General features: G+C 36.0%; 1 protein-coding gene across 1 annotated transcript in view; it reads left to right on the top strand.

The window, feature by feature from the left end:
- The window catches only part of LOC140170346 (ubiquitin-conjugating enzyme E2 U-like), a 30,225-nt gene extending 16,622 nt beyond the window's left edge, over positions 1–13,603 (top strand). The window contains exons 3-10 of the mRNA XM_072193746.1: positions 1,472–1,556; positions 1,976–2,068; positions 3,113–3,210; positions 6,696–6,822; positions 7,895–8,095; positions 9,286–9,382; positions 10,486–10,601; positions 11,966–13,603. Coding sequence (XP_072049847.1) covers positions 1,472–1,556; positions 1,976–2,068; positions 3,113–3,210; positions 6,696–6,822; positions 7,895–8,095; positions 9,286–9,382; positions 10,486–10,601; positions 11,966–12,072 — 924 coding nt within the window. The 3' untranslated portion in view covers positions 12,073–13,603. The remainder of the gene's footprint in view (positions 1–1,471; positions 1,557–1,975; positions 2,069–3,112; positions 3,211–6,695; positions 6,823–7,894; positions 8,096–9,285; positions 9,383–10,485; positions 10,602–11,965) is intronic.
- The last annotated feature ends 6,716 nt before the right edge of the window (positions 13,604–20,319 follow it).

The raw sequence follows: 20,319 nt of genomic DNA on the forward strand, positions 1-20,319 counted from the left end.
AGCATTGGGCACACACTGGGTCACATAATTTAATTTATACAAAAAAACATTAAGAGTCCCACGCGCATCGCATGGTAAAAAGTGAAAAGAAACTGAACAAAAAGGTGTTGTTCAACGATGTTTTAATATAAAATAATTCACTGACGTTTTGTACGAAACGTCAGTGAATTATTTTATATTAAAACATTGTTGAACAACACCTTTTTTTTTTTTTTTTTTTAATATTATACAAGCCTTATATCATGTCAGATCTTGATCTTATATCTTGATATGTAGTTTCAATAAACCATGATAAACAGTGAATTATCTAAGCGGTCATTAAATTCATATTCTCTACTGATCATGTTTGATTCTAAAAATTCAATGATGCTAAAAACAGATAAAACAATGTTTCATTTTACAATGTACATGCATTTGGTCAGTAAAATGTATAAGTTGGATTTGACACAATTTTGACACAATGAAATTATCAACAAAATGGCTAAGTAAAATTTGACACAAATTTGACACAATGAAATTATCATGAAAATGACTAAGTAAAATTTGACACCAATTTGACATACAAAAAATTTTTCTGAGTTGGATTTGACATAATTTTGACACACTGAAATTATCAGGAAAATGACTAAGTAAATTTTGACACAAATTTGACATACAAAAAAAAATTTTAAGTCAAATTTGACACAGATTTGACACAATTTTGACACAAATTTGACCCTCATACTTTTCATTTGAGAATCTAAGTTAAATTTGACATAGTTTTGACATACTTCAATTTTTTTGACACATATTTGATACAATCAAATATATGTCAAAATCTATTTGATATAGTTTTGATATATCAAATTTGTATCAACATGCCATTTAACATATTTTTGATATACTTTTGATATATATTTGACATAAAAATTTCTGCATGGGATATCCTGACAATGTATTTCGCATAGAATTCAACCAAGCACACACTTCTAAGTTTGTCACACATATACACGTTGACATAAGCCAGAGGCGCCCTATTTTGACCCCCATGAGCGACATGTAAATATGAGTGACTCACTAGTGTAAACCTCTTTGGCCAAAGTAGAGGTTTTCTCTTGATAGAGCTATGTACAACATTGTGCAATGTAAATGTACCAGTGGTTAAGACAATTTAATGTACAGTAATGACCTAGGAGTAACGGTATACGTACTACTAGTTACAATTTAATGAAAAGCTTTTATTAGGATGTTTTTGTGACTGGAACATGATAATTTGATATTGATACTCATTTTAATTAGTAGTGGATGAGAAAACAAACTTGAACAAATACTTGATCTAGCTGACTTATTAAAAAATGGGTTTTCACTACACTTGTAATCAAACTTACAAGCAATGGAACTCATCATTAGTGTCTATTCCCATTCAATGAAAGCCTTATCGAATAATTTTAATTAACCTCATAAACTATATGTACTTACTTCTTTGCTACAGGGAATTAAAGCTCGACCACTTAGACTGGACAACATGCTGGAATGGTTTGGGACCATCGAAGGACTCAAAGAAACCATCTGGGAAGGTAGGAAAGGTTTTTTTTATTTTGCTGGTGTTTATAAGCTGACAAACAGCAATAACATGGCTTTTAAATTTTCATATTTAACCATGATAGAAACCGCGTGTGTGACATCACAGTGGCCATCTTGTGTGTACTAAGTAAACTCTGTTTAAAGTTTCAGGGCATGAACAACAGGTGAATTAGGTATAGAGCAATACAAGCAGTCAGTCAATCTATAGAGGTCAATCATATCAAGCAAGTGAATGAGGAGCTTGTGGGTACGAATCATGTATACAAACACTATTGTCATGAGTCATGCTTGAAAAACGCTGATGGCCTCTTGGTCAGCCTTCCCACACACACAGGAAATTACCAACAGGTGTTTTATGAATAGTATACTAATTCCCTGAAACCAGTTTAATCTTTGATATTTTGTTACACAGGTGGAATATTTACAATAACATTGACATTCTCAGAGGGGTACCATGAAGTGCCACCAGAGGTTAACTTCCATACAATACCATTTCATCCTAATAGTAAGTGTGGGTGTGCATTTGTAAATACCTGAAACCGAGGACCTACATATGGATACACAAATCACAAACAAGGATGCACCAACCAGCGACTGTGGACATCCTCGATTGCATGGATATAACGAGGACATCACAAAATAACCAGTGGCATAGATTTCTTTTTGACATTGGGGGGATGGGGTTGGAAACAATTTCTTGAAGTATAGTGCATCCAGCACCTTTTGGTGAAAGAATTTGGTTATGGTACAAATGGGCGCGAAGCGTGCAAAAATTTGCACTTTGGGGGCTAAAATGGCCAAATATGTGGTTAATTTGGTCAAAAACCCACCACCTACAGGCGTCAACATTGGGGGATGATTGTATGGACCCTTCCCCCCTGGCAAAATATTGGGGGGATTTATCTCCCCTTACCCCCCCATCCCCCTGTGATCTATGACTATAAAAATAACGTAAAAATGCATTCAAAACGGGGCCACCTTTAGGGGGTTAAGGATTGGCCACAGTTGGATAGTAAGTGATCTGGTGTGTGTGTCAGGTCCATGGTGTGTTGATTAAAAGTGGGTGTGTGCAGAATTCGGTCCTCGGTTGCAGGTATTTACAAACGGGGGTGCGGGTGTGTGTGTATATGTATATGTAAGGTGTGTAATTAAATATTTATAGGATTAGGAGTATAGGAGTGGGTGACATCATTATGTGAACATTCATTTGACATTGACATTGTCAAGCATTGTAGAAATTTTAAACAGAATTGAATGATAATTTTTACAGGTATAGCAAATAGCAAATGATTGTGACAAAGGATAGAGTAGCATATGATAGTAGTTTAAACACCATCTACCATGGCCTCCCCATAAATGAAGGAAACATATATTAAATTTAAAACTCATTCTAAAAATTTTAAAAATATACTATTATATATTATACACTGAAAGGGCTGTGGTTGTGCCATCAAGTGCTAGTCTTCCGTTGGAGCCTTGGCCAGGGGATGAGGTTATAAGAACATGTAAGCATATTAATTACCCATTTTGTTTTGTTTTGTTTTTCCAGTTGATATGAACACAGGCCGTCCATGCTTAGCACTTTTAGATGATTTTCATGTATGGAAAGAGTCCTATAGCATAGAGTCCATTTTACTAGCCCTTCAGGTAAGTTGGTTTCATGGAATATATGGTTCATTCAAACCTAGCCAGCAATGACCTGCAATTGATTTCATTTTGGTGAATATATAGATTGCAGTATGTTGATCTTTTTTTCTTCAAATTTTACTTGCAATCACTTGCAAATTCAAATTATGGCTATCCGGGTTCACTTAGTTGTGACCTCACTTGTGTAGGTGAGACCTCTGGGTTATTTGGGATTAGATTCACAGCTCACTCCGGTTGAAATCCATCCACCCCCTACATAAGACATGACCTTATTAATCTTCCACACTATGAGTGAATTTCAAATAGGGTTACCTGAATGGGCGACTCTGTTTGAAATCTACACATCCAAGATTAAAGCTGTATCTTCCATAGGGGGTGTATGAATTTTAACTGGAATAGCCCCATATCATGCAGAAGTCAGGGCATAGGTCATCAAACGCAAGAGCAAACATAGTCAGCCATCTTTATTAGACCATGTAAAGTTTTTTCTGCTTATATAAGGCGGAAAAATAAGACTCATAACACCGTGTATTGATATATGTATTAATAAAAATGGTGTCTGTGGGCAATCTTCAACTCAACTGTTGCAAGAACTATAAATAGCTTTAAAATTTTAAAAGTGCCCACAGTTTTTGTTTGCACGGTATAGAGCTTTTGTTGAATGAATTAAGATATGATGGGGGTACCCTCCTTCAGTCATATGCCAGCAAAAATGAGTTTGTTGATCCTTTGCTCTTCATTGCTATTTTGGGTAGCAAACCATTGTGGCAAATCGTATCTGTAGATTTATTGCAAACAACTGCTGGAAATGGGCTATACTAGCTGAAATCTATACACACCCTATGGAAGACATTACCTCAATCTTCCACACAGCACAGTGTCGACGTCCTATACGATAAATATAAATGTATATGTGGTATTTCACCGAACGCAAGAAAAGGAGTTCTATCTGATTGGCTAGCAATCAGGCCCGTACGCAGGGGGTGCGACCGCACCTCCCCAAATTTGCAAAAGTATACAAAAAGTCCCAAAATTTAAGAATTTGCGAGCGTAGCGAGCCAAAAAAAATCAGGTTTTTTACGTTTTTTTTTGGTCAAAAGGTCCAAATTTGGGGGAAAAGTCCATTTTTCACAAAATCGCCCCCCCCCCCCTTGGAAAAAAGTCCACTTTTTCAAAATCAGCACCCCCAAAAGAAATCCTGCGTACAGGCCTGCTAGCAATCGATCACTTAGGTCGCTTAGTAGTCAACTACAAACTCAAAACTGATCAATGTATTCAATTCGATTGAAATCGATATTCTATTATTGACGTAGATAAAGAGAGTGATAGTGTGTCAATAATGTACATTGTATTGCAGCTGGATTTTACATGCATTCCTTTATCTAATTATTTTCTCAAAGAGTTGAATATGATCACAATTTTTACCCAGGATTTCAAATTTTTTACCGCAAAATTGCAGTTAAACATATCCACAGCAAAATACCGGTCCTCACTAATTAGTGTATTTAATTTCCAGTTAGTGTATTTAAGATAAAACCTGTGATTTACCTGAACAACAAATAAAATTTTCTTGCAATAGAAATATCATATGGGATACTGATATGGTAGGCCGCAACCGCCACAACGTGGAGCTGCTACGCGTAGCTGACTTTTTGCTCCGTGGAGCCAAATTAACCAATCACGTTAGAGTTTTTCATTACTCGGAGATAAAACTGACCAATCAAGTACGACTTACTCATTACGTGAAGCGAATTTATTCATTAAGAATTTGCCAGACGAAGCGCCACGTGTTGCAAGATATCCTCGGTCACGAAAGTTATGATTCAAAACGTAGTTTATGAAAAGTACGAACCGACTTATTATTAAGATGGACATACACTCATAAGAAACTCATACAGTATTGTACATAACTATATAGCTAGGCAGAGTGGTGGTAAACCATGCACACAGTTCTGCGATCTGCAGTGTATCGCCGGGAGCTAATTTGTATAACTTGAGCGGTGTGGCCTGCGGAATTAGACCTTCAGCAAACTGCAAACCAGTTCGGATTTACTTTATATACTAGTAGTAGGCCATACATACTGTAGTTACTGTCCGCTTTTCCTATACACAATACTCAGTGCGCTCAAGACCTCTACAAATAGTGTATGTTAGAAGTATAGGCCATTGCCTAGTTGACGCCACTGTGTAAAAAAAATAACCGCCAATATTTAAAGTATTCTCTGAAATTCTAGAAAATATAGTTTTGTAACATGTCCTAAATTTTAGCTAATTTAGGTGTTTGGAAATATTGGTACTTTTGTGTTTTAGGAAGGATATGTAAACGACAGATAACACCAAAAAATATGAAGAAATTATTTCTAATCCGTGTTAAGTCATTAAGCTTCTCATTTTCAAGAACGCTGGTTAACAATAAGCAGACTATTGTCTCATTTCGTAAACAAAAGCCCATAGTATTGTTACCTTGCATTCGCTTTATAATCGTTCACCCAACTGAAACTATAATACCAGCTCATTGCTCATTGCACAGGTAAAACAGACACAAGTGAAGTGTGTATTTAACCAGAGAAGATCTGATGTAACATAGTTGAGCTGTTTTCATTGAGTGTTATCTTGGTTTAATAGCTTTTAATGGGGTCTAAGTCCTTCAAAGGTCGTGGTGAATTCTACTGTAGACATGACTGCATCATGATTATTTTAAAGTCAACAACATTCAACAATATGATCACCGTGATAGTATGACAGTATCAGTACCGTGGGTGTCAGTGATCCTGGCCTGACACAGTAGACAAACAAACACGCCACACACATGACACATGCATGCAAGGTAACATTGACTATACACTAATCAAACAATGGTATTGATCCTGTACAACTGGTCGTGGTTTATTTACAATTGATTCATTTAAAATCCCCATAGTAAACATTAATTTTGGCAAGAGTTTTCTCTCTGGAACGAGGATACATCCACTGGCTCCGCCAGAATGAAAAGATCTAACATGATTGGTCAATTTAGCTCCATGCGAAAAAGTAAGCTACGCGTAGCAGCTCCACGCCAGGCGGTTACGGCCAGCCATATACTGATCATGCGAAAATCGTAAAAACATAGAATAGAAACAGTGTGGCAGGCTCCCAAAATCTCAAATTGTATGCATAGCCTGAGTCGCTCGGCCTATCTCGAACAAAATCACCATGCGTAGCTGTTGAAAAACGTGAGGATTCATCGTACTATCACGGCAATTTTTGACACGAAGATATAGGGACGATGACGGTGTGCACAGGGGGGTGTAGATTTCAAATGGAGTCATTCAGGTAACCCCATTTGAAATTCATATACTCCCTGTGTTGAAGATTAAGGTCATGTCTCCCATAGGGGGTGTATGGATTTCAACTGGAATAGCCCGATGTGCATACTCATCTCTTTGTGTTACAGGTGTGTCAGTTACAACCAAAGATAATAAATAGTTAATTGTTTCTTCTTCTAGAATCTACTTTCCTCTCCTGTGGTAGATAATGCTGTGAATTCAGAAGCTGCAGCATTATTACGAGATTCACCAGATACATATAGACAGATGGTTATGGAATGTGTTAGAGCAAGTTTGAAAGTACATGGTAAGTGAGCATGGTGTATTATTATCTTGTGTGCCTCCCTCCACTTATATGTAATATGGGGAGCTGTCAGATTTACAAGCTACATAATATGCAGGTGGTTGTAAAGTTTGTTTGAACAGAGGAGGACATGTTTGTGTTGTGATTTATGCCCTCAATTCTCATTGCTGCAGAGTGAGTTTGATTCCATGCAGTACCTATTGTCCTGGGGGCACTTTAGAAGTGATGTGATGTGCAGATAGCAGTTCAAAACTAGGGGTCTTTTGGTGAGAGCCTAGACACCGAAAAAGGGAGGCCTTTCAGTGAAAAGGCCAAAAAGAAGGGGGTCTCTCTGTGAGTCTGGGGAAAATCTTACCAAAAAAGGGGGTCATTCAGTGAGACTGGGAACAATTTTGAGTCAAAATATAAAAGTTGATACAAAATGTTCAAAAATTCATCACTGTGACAATGTGAAAAAAGTTTTTTTGAAAAATTAGAAAAAAAAAAATGATGACTTGCTCTTTGAACCCTCAATGGGCTGCACCTGGTAAATTTTTTAAAGGTCATATTTCATAGATCTCCCAATTTCAAGCTTCCGCCAGGGAGTAGTGTGCTACTATGCAAGGTAGACCTCGGGGTAGACCTACATTAACTATGCTTTTATTCAAGTCCCAACTTCACAAAAAGCACACTTTGCATCCAACTGCATTGTGTTTGTTTCTTTAATCAGTCGGTCCGGGTGGACACACACCTGGGTCCTGATGGGACCAGGCTCAAGGAAAAGGCTCAAGCCAAGCTTAAAAGCTTATATAAGCGTGTTGGTCTGTATGAAAAGAAAACTAAAAAGAAACAGAATGAATTAAAAGAGCAAGGGAAAGAAAGGCCACTCCCAGCAAATCAATTGTACATTATTGTACTCTTAGCCCCAGGGTCGAGAAATAAGAAATTGATGGAAATTCTTATTCCATGACCCGATATAAATTAAAAGATATTGTGGGTTGTACCTAATTGCGAGCTGCATTAAGTACCACATAGGCAATTTGTTGATGACCTGAGAATTCAATATGTTGCATGTATATACTTTATTTTAACACAGCTGGTGAGAGCATCACAAATCCAAAATCCGGTCCCAGATCTGCTAATGGTGAATCAGTGGTACCTTCAGGGGATACCAGTGCTACTGTGCAGGTCAAACCAGCTAGTGGTAGTAAATTAGCAAGAGTATCTTTTGATGACTACCTTACAACATGGACAGGTATAGCAACTTCCAAAGCAAAGAGTGATATGAAAAACCCATGTAAGTGATTTATTGGAATTTGATTTTAACTCTCTTCATTTTAACTTCTCTGCAGACGACAAGTTTAAAAAAAATTTAAAAATTCAAAAATTTCAGAAATGTAAATTTTCATGACCATATTTGTAATCAGCATGGAAAATGCATTAAAATGAGTACAAACAAGCCTAGTATTGATTCAGTAGTTCTTATGATAGCTCTTGATATTTTGAGAAAATATGTGACACGATCAAGGGAAATGAGTCGGATGTCGCTAATATTGATTTTGAGATATTGGCAAAGAAAGTGTTAAAATTCTTTTGTTTTATATTGTTTTCAGCGATTGATAAATTGACATAACTTCACAAAGAAAAGTCAGTATCAACATGGGGTTTTCAGTTTCTGAAAGCTCTAAATGTCCTCTATAGAAACATGTGTAAAACTCATTTTCGACCAGGGCCGACATGTGACTCATTCCCCTTGATCATGTCACATATTTCAAAACTTGAACTTTTTCCATTGAAGCGCATGGCTAGCACGCAGAGCATTAAAATATACAAACAGTTTAAAGTGAGATTAAGAATTTTCATGTTATACTATTATGTGTAACACTTTTAGTGTGTTTGGACTAAGAATCTTACATCATCGCACTTTTATTCCCTCATATTTTTAATGGCCTATAAGCAATTCAGTCATCATCCAGGATAAACAGAAAATAAGTAAATAAAAATTAAGAAATCCTTGGATTTAATGATCGAGCTATGAGTTTATTAAATGTTGGGCAAGACAAAGTTGAGCGCAATATTGTTAAAACTCATAGAAAGACCAATAAATGTGTGTATTGTTCAAAAAAATCCATCCAATGTCATCATTATTATGTTGTCAGAATATCCTTCCTTATGTAATTATGCCTACTGTCAAAGTGGTGAAATAGTTAGATAGCTAATATGTGCATCCACCATAAATGGGCTGTAATGTTGGCAGAACTTGTTTTGAGTTAATTAACTTCTCAAAAAAAAAGGAACATGGACATGCGATATATCATTGTAAAGCTTATTTTGAGGAGAATTTGAATGTGAAAATGGCAACATTGTAGCCCATTTTGTGGTATACAGTCACATGTATAAAGGCAGAAGGAGGCATGATTCTGAAAAAGCTTGAAAACATGGTAATGTAATTTATATTGTTAGTTTTTTACCCTCTTTTTGTTCCAGTGCTTGAAGCCATTAAAGATAATCCCAATCTTCAATCAGCCCATTTTGGTCTACCACTGGAAGAATTGCAGTTACATATGAAGAAGCAATTAGAGGAGTAAGTACAAACAGTCCCAGTTACAGGGCTTAAAATACAAATAAATATTTGTCAATGACAGGAAGTACACACGAGGGATACTTTTCATAAATTCTGTTCAAAATAGCCTTTGGAAAAAGTATTTTGAGCCCTGGACTAGTTATTCGACACTGCTGCTTCATGTCAAAAAGTAATATTTGGGAATATCACTTTACCTTTGGCATGATTGACTTTGAAGAAATACTCTGCAACTCCTCAAATATGGTCACCCGCAATTAAAAGGCAGTGGGTGTGCACAAGGATTTGTAAGTTGTTTTTTGCTGAGGTCTCTCTTAGATATGCTGTTACTTGGGTCTAAAATATTTCTTGACTTACTATGTTGATCGATGGTTATGGTATATAGTTCCATTCAGCAATGGTACGTGGATTGAAGGACTGATTGATGCCATCCTTTTTGACGTACAGTCTAATAAAGGCTTTTGTATTTTGAAGACGGGCGCTTTTATGCTTGTATGGTGGTACCAATTTGTATTCCTGCATTTGGCAATTAGGTAATCAGTCAAGGAGGTTTGGAATGCTAAAGCACCGCCAGAGTTACCTAAACTATATCCAGATATGATATGTGTATGTGATGCAGCATGCCAAAGTGGTGGGGGGTGGAATTTGCAGGTAAAGTCAAGGTTTACAATGACACCTCATTTGCTCAAATTGAACAAGGCATTCATATTTTTTGAAGTGAAAATCTCCCCTTTTCAAGTGCTGCATCACTGGTGGTATATTAATGATGCCAACAGTGTGAAAAGTTCATTTGATTTTGAAATGCTCTTTTTTGTGAGACTTTATTGTAACTGCTTTTTTTTCTGGTAAACTTTCTTTAGCTGCAATTGAAACATCTCTCTAATACAATGTAGATTCACATAATTATTTTTGATATCCTGATCAAGTGTTAAAATATGATAACTTAAATCAAATGAAGATGTCCATGCAGATGAGAACAAAAAATCCTATTGAGATCCCTCTCCATATGTGAAGGAAAAGTAAATTGTACAATTGCATCAGGTGTGCAATGCATTGCATGTCTAATAATTATTTCTGATTTTTTTTTTTCAAATTTCATAATGCAGGCATAACTCCTTGATGTATGGCAACTTTGCACACAAACCAACAGAACAAGAAATTCAAGACAAGAAACTGGACCAAATTAACAAGATGAGAAAAATATATCTACCTAGGAGATCAGGTAAGTATTTCTTTGTTAACAAAATAAATTTAGGTTGTTATTTTCTGCTTCATTGTTGTAATTGGAATAAGTGAGAATGCAGCCAATAAAAAATTAATTGAGGCCAGTCGCTTAAACCTTAATTAGGAATGGGCTACTTCTAGTTGAAATCCATACATCCCCTATGGAAGGCATGGCCTTAATCTCTCACACAAGGAGTGTTGATTTCAAATTCAGGTTACAACCCCATTTAAAATTCACACTCCCTGTGTTGAAGATTAAGGTCATGCCTTCCATAGAAAGTGTATTAATTTTATTTCAACTGGAATACCGTAAAAACTTGATAGTTAGCGTATGTGCCCCGGGATACGTGCTTACTATCGAGCGCTTTTAAAACATGCAAACATGAAGAACCCCATCCACAAAAGTGTAAAGGGTTTAATTGAGCAAATCATTGATACACATAGTATATATGAACAAGTAAACCTGCAAATGTGTGTCTCAACCCCATTAGCTCAGTTGGTAAGGCACTGGACTTTGGTACAATTTCATGTTTTCAAAGGCGCTCAATTAATAGTAAGCACATTATGCTAACTATCAAGTTTTTACGGTAGTCAAATGATGTGATTTTATGTGTATGCTGCTTTTGTACATGTGACATAAATCTGATGTCATTAAAGCACACTGATTGGTAGCACATTGATAAATGACATCAAATTCACATTACCTGTAACTGCCATAACAAAAAAAAACGGAGGAAAGTCAAAAACAATGTGGTTGTCATTTTTCATAAGCAGTGCTGATACAAAGTTGGTGAATACCTGAAAACAACTGAAATAAAAGCTGCAGAATGCAATGCCTGAAACAATATAATATTAAATTACAGAATGAGGCAAAATGGAGTTATTGATGATGATGATGTAGCTGCCACATAGACCTCTAAAAGTCTTAAGATGGTTGCTTTCAGTGGTGTGCGCAAGGGGGGGGGGGGCAGGGAGGCCAGTGCCCTTATTTTTGTCAGTCAGTTGGGGGAAATACGGTCAATCGGGGGAAATTAGGGAATAAGCTATTTGAAAATTTGTGATCAGTCGGTGGAATCAAGACCTGTGTCCCCCACACACTTTTGAAAACCTGCAGATGCCACTGGTTGCTTTCAAACAACACTATTCCAACTTGTCCCAATTAAGTTATAGTCTATGATCAGTCTGTGCCATTGTATACATTAGTGTGATGGGAATTAACAACAAGTTGGTGTGATCTAGTTCTGACATTGCTATGTGTTTGTGTGTTTTAACATTGTTACAATGGCCGTTTTCCATTTTTCAGCTGTTAAACTGAACAAAAAATTAACTCTATCATATTTTTATGTTTTCAATTGTATCTAGCTCCACCACCATCTAGCGCACAAAGTGAGGTCGGTGAGCCGTGGGAGAAGGAGGTTGATGATCTGGTAGCATGGACGACAAATCTGGATGAACAAGCATTGGAATAAGCATGGCTGCCATACTGCAGATAAATGTGACATGAATGTGAAAGAGAAGTGGTTTGCAGCACTGAAAAATTGATTTTTAGATGTGTTCAAAAAAAGTTTTGAACTTCTTTCGTTTCATTGTTGTCTTCAAAATTAATATAATGTGTGACCATGCACCACAAAAGGGCTGAAAGCTGCAGCGTGTCCACTTTTTGAGATATTAGACAGGCAAAATAATTTTCATTAAAATAAGTTTTCCAATATGACATATTGCTTGTTAGGAAGGTAGTAAAAATGTAATAAATAGCTAAAAAAATTCTTTCTTTTCTAGAGCTCATTGAAATTTAAATCAATATACCATAATAATGTGACATGATCTGGTCCATGGGGGCCAAAGGAGGCATTTAAAAAAATAGAGTTACTATAATTATTACCTAATACAAACATTAGGCTATCATATACTAAAACTGGTCTTTTGACATTGCGACCCCTTTGTGGTGAATGGTCACATTTATTCATTATGCAGTTATTCATCTCAGGAGCTGTAAGAGGGCTGTCCTTTGGAATGATGGTCCAAAGTATGTAGTGGGTCATATAAGAATTGTTACAAATACAAAGGTGTAATTTAAACAATTAAAATGAGTGCAAGCTCTCCTCTTTGAGACTGAATATCACACTGAAACCGAGGTAACACTGACTGAAATGACATCTGCAGTGTTATTCTGGGTATTTTTCAGTTCATTATTTTCTGCTTGTAATGAGCAATGGTCCCTGGGATTAATTTCCATATGAACATTAATAGTTTCATCAGCTCGTAATTGGCGGGCCTTAAAACATTGCGGATTAATATATCAATATATTATATTTTGAGAATTGCCTTTTGACATCTCGCCAGAAACATCAATTATTAATTGAAGTCCTATGCTTTGTCTATTTTATTTAACACACACTGTGTAGACCAGGTCAACTAAATCTCTTTAAACGTGGGTCTACTTTTCGGCGTAGTGATAAAAGCCTAACAATTCCTGCCGATTACCAGCTGATCAAAGTTTAGCATGGTCCAATATATTTCGGTGTTATTGGCACCATTCCTGTGTGGATTAATAAAAGGCCACTCATTTTCCACATGTGTCAGCCCATTTTTAGTGTGTTTGAACAGTTACCTGAATACCAAATGAACTCCTTTTCAGTGCTATTTCAGTTTTAGTAGTAACTATTGTATAATCTTTCAGGGTTTTTTTTTGTCTCAAAATGTCATTCAGGGATACTCTTTTGAGTATATTGGCCAATTCCAGTTGAAATCCATACACCTCCTATGGAACATATGACTGTAGTCTTCCAAACATAGGGTGTAGATTTCAAATTGAGTCACCCACTCAGGTAACCCCATTTGAATTTACACTCCCTTTGTGGAAGGTTAGGGTCATGGGTTCAACATGGGGGTGTATGGATTTCAATTGGAATAGCCCATTCAGAGACATCATAGCCAGAATCAGTTTGAATTTCATGACCAGTAGTAAGTTAAACAAAACTGATTCTTTCAACAAAAGTAAAATAACTGTGAAGTGTTTGACATACATGGGTCTATAGAGCGTGGGGACATGAATCGCTAAAGTCAAGATCCTGATGTGCTATTTAACTTGACTGCCATGAAAATATGCATCTTTGTAATTGTACGACTAGCATATTATGTTCCAGACTTATCTCTTTCATGTTTTCATGCATCTACAGTTAAAGCCTTAATGTACGATTTCCGTTAAATTTTAATTTTGTTATTTTTTATTCAAAATGTTGAAATAATATTAGTAACTGACTGGAAGGGTTGATGTCCATTTTAAGTTGAAATAACAAGGTAAAGTGAAAGAAACCCCACTGGTTATTTTGGCCATTTAACATGCAGTTCTATGGAAGGACATATTATCATAATTTTTAAATTATGATAATATGTCGCACTTTGCTCTGTTGACCTACAAAGACAACAAATTCGGCTGATTCCATTTAGGTGCAAGTTGGGACATGTGTAAACATTACAAATATGCAAAAAAACAGGTTTGAAAAAAATTAACCAATTTCATATTATAAGATTATCCATTATTTATAATTATTACTACAGGTATTGTGTATTCCAATACAGAGCAAGGTGTACCTAGAAGTGCAAACCACTATACATTTATACAAAGACATTCATCACATGTTAAATATATGGTGTTAACCCTGTAAAGATGAGTAGTAACATCTGTCTCTATGAAAATCATGTTGTACATGAGATCTCCTATATGAAGAGAGAAGTAAGGGAAGAAATCAAAACTCGACTGCTGGTTCAGGTGGTTCACAGCCAGATTTAATTTCATCTCTAAGGCACCAGAATTTGTTTAATCTTTGTATCGACTGTCGAAGCTTGTTATTAATACTAATTTATGAGAATTACACTAAATTGGTATTGGACAATGTGTGTTTTCACAATAAACAATAGTCATTTAATTGATTTCATAAATAATAAGGAACGACCAAGCATCGATGGTCGATCAAAGGATAAAACTAATTTGTTTCTATTGCCTAATAACATGGTACTGTCAATTAACATAGTACAACTGTGAACCGATGGTCGAGTTTTAATTTCATCCATAATCACATGGTACTGTCAATTAACATGGTACAACTGCCAGTAACCGATGGTCGATTATTTTTATTTATTCATTTCAATCAATATTTTATTTATTCATTTCAATCTTTATTATATACAATAATTTCATCCATAATCAGATGGTACTGTCAATTAACCCTAAATACCAACACCACATTATTTCATCATTTGAGAGCAACGGCTGCCTTTTGTTAGATTTTGAAATTGCACTTGCAAAGGAATCCAAAAACTTACCTAAGGCCAAAAAAAAAAAAAAAAAAAGGTTCGTCTCAAAGCTTGCGCGCGCGTTTGTAAAATCCCACGATTTGACAAAAAACAAATGAGGAAATTTATTTTATTTCAAAAAATTTTTTTTTTTTAGTTAGAAAATCAGACTTTTTCTCAAAATACCATGAAAAAAGTTGGACATAAAAAAAGTAAATAAAAAATCGCATTTCGCATTTCGCATGTTTTTAAATTTCTTGTGAGCTTTGAGACAAACCTTTTTTTTTTTCCCTAATGTTAATCTCACTAGGGCATTGGGTGACCGTTTGAGATTGCTCATCAGGTGATTTAAGTTGCTCCTGGAAGCATCTTTAAAGTCCCACTACTCTAACAAAATGACAAGAGGCAGCTTTTGCACATGACTTTCTTGCCCTCAGTTTTTGATAGGTGGGCCAAGAGTTCTGACTGGAGGGGCAAGCACGGGGGATTATTTTTATTTATTCATTTCAATCAATATTTTATTTATTCATTTCAATCTTTATTATATACAATAATTTCATCCATAATCAGCTGTTACTGTCAATTAACCCTAAATACCAACACCACATTATTTCATCATTTGAGAGCAACGGCTGCCTTTTGTTAGATTTTGAAATTGCACTTGCAAAGGAATCCAAAAACTTACCTAAGGCCAAAAAAAAAAAAGGTTCGTCTCAAAGCTTGCGCGCGCGTTTGTAAAATCCCACGATTTGACAAAAAACAAATGAGGAAATTTATTTTATTTCAAAAAATTTTTTTTTAGTTAGAAAATCAGACTTTTTCTCAAAATACCATGAAAAAAGTTGGGAATAAAAAAAATTTAAAATTGCATTTCGCATTTGTTTTTAAATTTCTTGTGAGCTTTGAGACAAACCTTTTTTTTTTTCCCCTAATGTTAATCTCACTAGGGCATTGGGTGACCGTTTGAGATTGCTCATCAGGTGATTTAAGTTGCTCCTGGAAGCATCTTTAAAGTCCCACTACTCTAACAAAATGACAAGAGGCAGCTTTTGCACATGACTTTCTTGCCCTCAGTTTTTGATAGGTGGGCCAAGAGTTCTGACTGGAGGGGCAAGCACGGGGGGGGGTCAGTGAAAAGTGGAATCGTTTAACTGACTACTCGCACAACGTTTGCTGCTCTTTGAGCTTTTTATGTAATTGTTTTGACTTGGTCTTTTGTGAAAGAAGGGAAGAAACAGAGAACTGACAGGGCTGTGTGAAATGGCCAGTAAAAAGGAGCTTTTGATATCATCAGGCATGAGAATGTTCAGTTTTAAAACTCAATTCAGTTTTTTTAGTTAAAATTTCGACAACTTTATTTAATTTCAGCGTTTATTTGGTACTTTTTGCCCAATTTATTATTGCACATTTTCATTTTTTTAGGAAAGTGCAGTCTTATGCCTGTATCATTGGAATTCCTACCTAAACACCAACTTGTGTGCCATAAGCCAACCCATTTTTGTTGGGCTTAGCCTTCGCATTTTAGCCTGAAATTAGGACCCTAAAAGCATCTGTGTGGTTAGCAAAGTTGTATGTATGTATCAAATACATGTAGTAGATCATATTTTGTTTATAATGCATTGTAATTTAGGAAACAAACTAGATTTACTTTGTAAAATATATTTTGTATTTTGTAAATAATTTCTTTGAAAAGTATAAAATGATTTTCTGTAAGCACAATTGAGTCAATGAGTATTGAACATTTCTTTTTTTTTAAACCAGCAGATTTTAGCTCATCAGTAATGTGCTATTCAAAATTTCAAATACTGCCCCCACCCTATCCTTGGAAATGTAGGCACCCCTAGTGGGGATTATAACCAGGTGTACCCCAGGGGTAGTCAGTATTTTGTGTAATATCTGGAACTTTCAACATGGGGGGATAGCCTAGGATGGTAGAAAAGGGGATCCCCAAGGATCAGGGGATATACTAAGTCAAAAGATTAAAATATAATTTCCCCCCACTCCCCGGGATAGGGGTGGGGGTATTATATTACAATATTATTAACAACTGTCAAGGAGATTTTTTTGATCATTTTAAGATGAAAATGAGGCAAAATGAAAAAGCGTAAACCAGGAAACCCCGGTTTTATTATCAAGACTAAATTGTACTGTAATTAAAGTACGTACTCCAGGCTTGGTCTTTCATATGGTATTTTACACCATTGTGGCATTGCAATCATCTGAAAAGTAGACATTCAAGAAAAATTGAGGGCGTCATTGTGGAGCACACAGGGCATGATGAATTTTTGTGTTCTTTTATGGAGTGATGATTGTTTGATGGGCTTGGTTGGAGTAAAATCCAAGAAAAATATCAAAGGCAATCTGCAATCGGCAGACATAATAAAATGACGGCAGCAGGAAATTAAAAAAAAAATCTGCAGGGGGCACTCAAGTGACAGTATGTACCTGAGAATAGGCCCCCTTTTTTTTAAATATACCCGATGAGTCATGACCCCCTGTTTAAGTCATACCCTATGATCCCCTTTTTTAGTTGCGGCTACCCAATGACCAACTTTTTTCTAGAACTTTTATTAAAGGAGTGTTTCGTGATCCTAGCATCTTTTTATGACATTTTTCAGTACATATCCACGAAAAAAGCCTATTCCCAAAATTTCAGTTGATTCCGATTTTGTGTTTGCGAGTTATGCATGATTATGTGTATTACACTGCTCCATAGACAATGCGTTGTAATTTCGTTCTGGTGCACCAGAACGAAATTCAAATTTCACGATATCTTTGTAAAACGAATTAATCTGCAAGAATATTTTGTACATAAACATTATGTAGCTAGAGGTTTCCAGTGATATAAAAATCTCAACTTTTTTTGAGAAAAGTGGGGGGATGAGGCTGTGGATCACGAAATGCCCCTTTCAACAATCGACAAAATAATGCGAAAACTTTCAAATTTTCTATCATTTCAGCAAATTGTAAATTTTGTAAATTTGCATTTTGCTCCATTATTTTCGAAATTTTCTACCCGATTACCCCTTTTTTGAAATTTTATACCCAATGATCCTCATTTCTCAAAATATTATACCCAATGACCCCTTTTTCATTTTGTTTGTACTCAATGACCCCCTTTAAAAAAAAAAAAAAAACAACGTTTTGAACCTACTTCGCGACGCCGGTAGGCACATACAGCCGTCACTTCTAAAGTTGAGCCCCCACCCCGGAAACAAACAAACAGACACTAGACATCGCGTCAAAAACGGGGTCAAAAAATCCCACAGAGTGCTATGCTGCAAGCATTCCCCGTAAACAACAAAACAATTCCTTTTGGCCAGTATTCATATTTATATTAGGTTACACGATGATACCTATACCATGATGTCTAATGTTTCAAAAGATAAGTTGACATTTATTAACTGACATAACGGCAAGCTGTTCGTAGTCTACTAGTCTTCTACTAGCAAATGACATCTTGAAGACCTACTTGCATGGTAAGAAAATTTAATTCTTTTTAATATTTGTCAAAAGCAAAGATATGAACAAAGCAATGTCTAATCACATGAAAAAAAGTTTGGTATGTAATTATAATGGCTAGTGCGGGATAACTGGACATGTGATGAAACATGTAGGCCTGAACACCCGGGCTGAACACTCGAACATCTACTTCAGTTGGAAGGAGGACCGGACGTGCATCCTCGGAAATATACTTCATAGTCAACGTTTCTAGATCAGAAAGCATGTAGTCGGTTGGCTTACGTGATATTTTTCATCTTTGTCAAATTTTTGGGTAGATTCTTGGCAACCATGTTTAAACACATCTAGAAACTCCACTGATTAAGAAAAAAATGGTTGCCAGTTTTTTCATTAAGGGGGCGCAGCACTAATTCAGCGTCCCATAGGATAACGTGTGAATTCGGCCTACTTCAAGCGCCATTTCTGGCGTCCCTGCAATACTTGGCAAAATAAATTTGGTATCAAATTAAAGCTCTGTTTCTCTAGATTCCAAAACTTTTGTCGGCATATATCGATGACCATTGACTTTTTTCGCTATTTTGCGGTGCAAAAAAAAAAGCTAAAATATACTAAACTCACCACTCACATTTCAAAATCGGGTTTTCTCTTAATCCGCCACAGACAATTGCTTTTGAGATCCATTGTCCAGTTTTTTCTGCATGTTATCATTAAAGACACTTGTCGAATTCATATGAGCCAATATTGAGTGATTTAAAGTGAACATGTCGGTAGATATGGTCGCTACAATCTCATATTCACTATGGACTATATTAGCCGAATTTCGTTGTTACATAAAATGCGGAGTGATTTAGTGTTGCGCCCTCTTATAAGGTGTTAAAAGTTTTCAAAATCCACATTTATTACCCATTAAGTAAACTAGAGAAAATTTGAAGCTCAACACCGAAGATTTCATGTCTCTGCGACATTCCGTTCAAGAGAAATGATGTTTTAAAGATCAGTGCCGAAATGCCGAAAATCGAATATTTCGACTTTTCCTCCAATATGCGAAAGTTTATACAAAACTCACAAACTTAGTGACAGACGACAATTTGAGCACGTCTTTGAACCAAGTTTAATTTCTTTTCTAGATTATCAGTGTTCCCATTTTGTTTTGGAAATCATTTATTACTAAGTCTGAAGTATAAATACCCCCCCCCCTGTTCCAGTGGTAACAATTACGATCTTTTGCGTAGGCCTACTGAATATTCAGCAAAACGGCTTCATGCAGATTAGCAATGTCTATTATCCTTAAAATCCATTGAGGAGCCTTTTTGAGTATTTTTTTGACGCATATCTAGACTTTGCAGGCGCCTACTCGGCCAATAAAGTGTTTTTTCCAATAATTTTTTCATGGGGATGACTTTTTGTAATCTTTGTTTATCATCATGATTGAAATAGAACACATTTTGTGAAGCGCATCTCTTATTTTGCGCGAAGAATGTAAAAGGAACGCGTTCATAGCGACGGCCGTTACAAGGGGCGCAGCACTAATTCAGCGTCCCATAGGATAACGTGTGAATTCGGCCTACTTCAAGCGCCATTTCTGGCGTCCCTGCATTACTTGGCAAAATAAATTTGGTATCAAATTAAAGCTCTGTTTCTCTAGATTCCAAAACTTTTGTCGGCATATATCGATGACCATTGACTTTTTTTCGCTATTTTGCGGTGCAAAAAAAAAAAGCTAAAATATACTAAACTCACCACTCACATTTCAAAATCGGGTTTTCTCTTAATCCGCCACAGACAATTGCTTTTGAGATCCATTGTCCAGTTTTTTTCTGCATGTTATCATTAAAGACACTTGTCGAATTCATATGAGCCAATATTGAGTGATTTAAAGTGAACATGTCGGTAGATATGGTCGCTACAATCTCATATTCACTATGGACTATATTAGCCGAATTTCGTTGTTACATAAA

This window comes from Amphiura filiformis, chromosome 1 (assembly GCF_039555335.1).
Source record: "Amphiura filiformis chromosome 1, Afil_fr2py, whole genome shotgun sequence".
NCBI lineage: Eukaryota > Metazoa > Echinodermata > Ophiuroidea > Amphilepidida > Amphiuridae > Amphiura > Amphiura filiformis.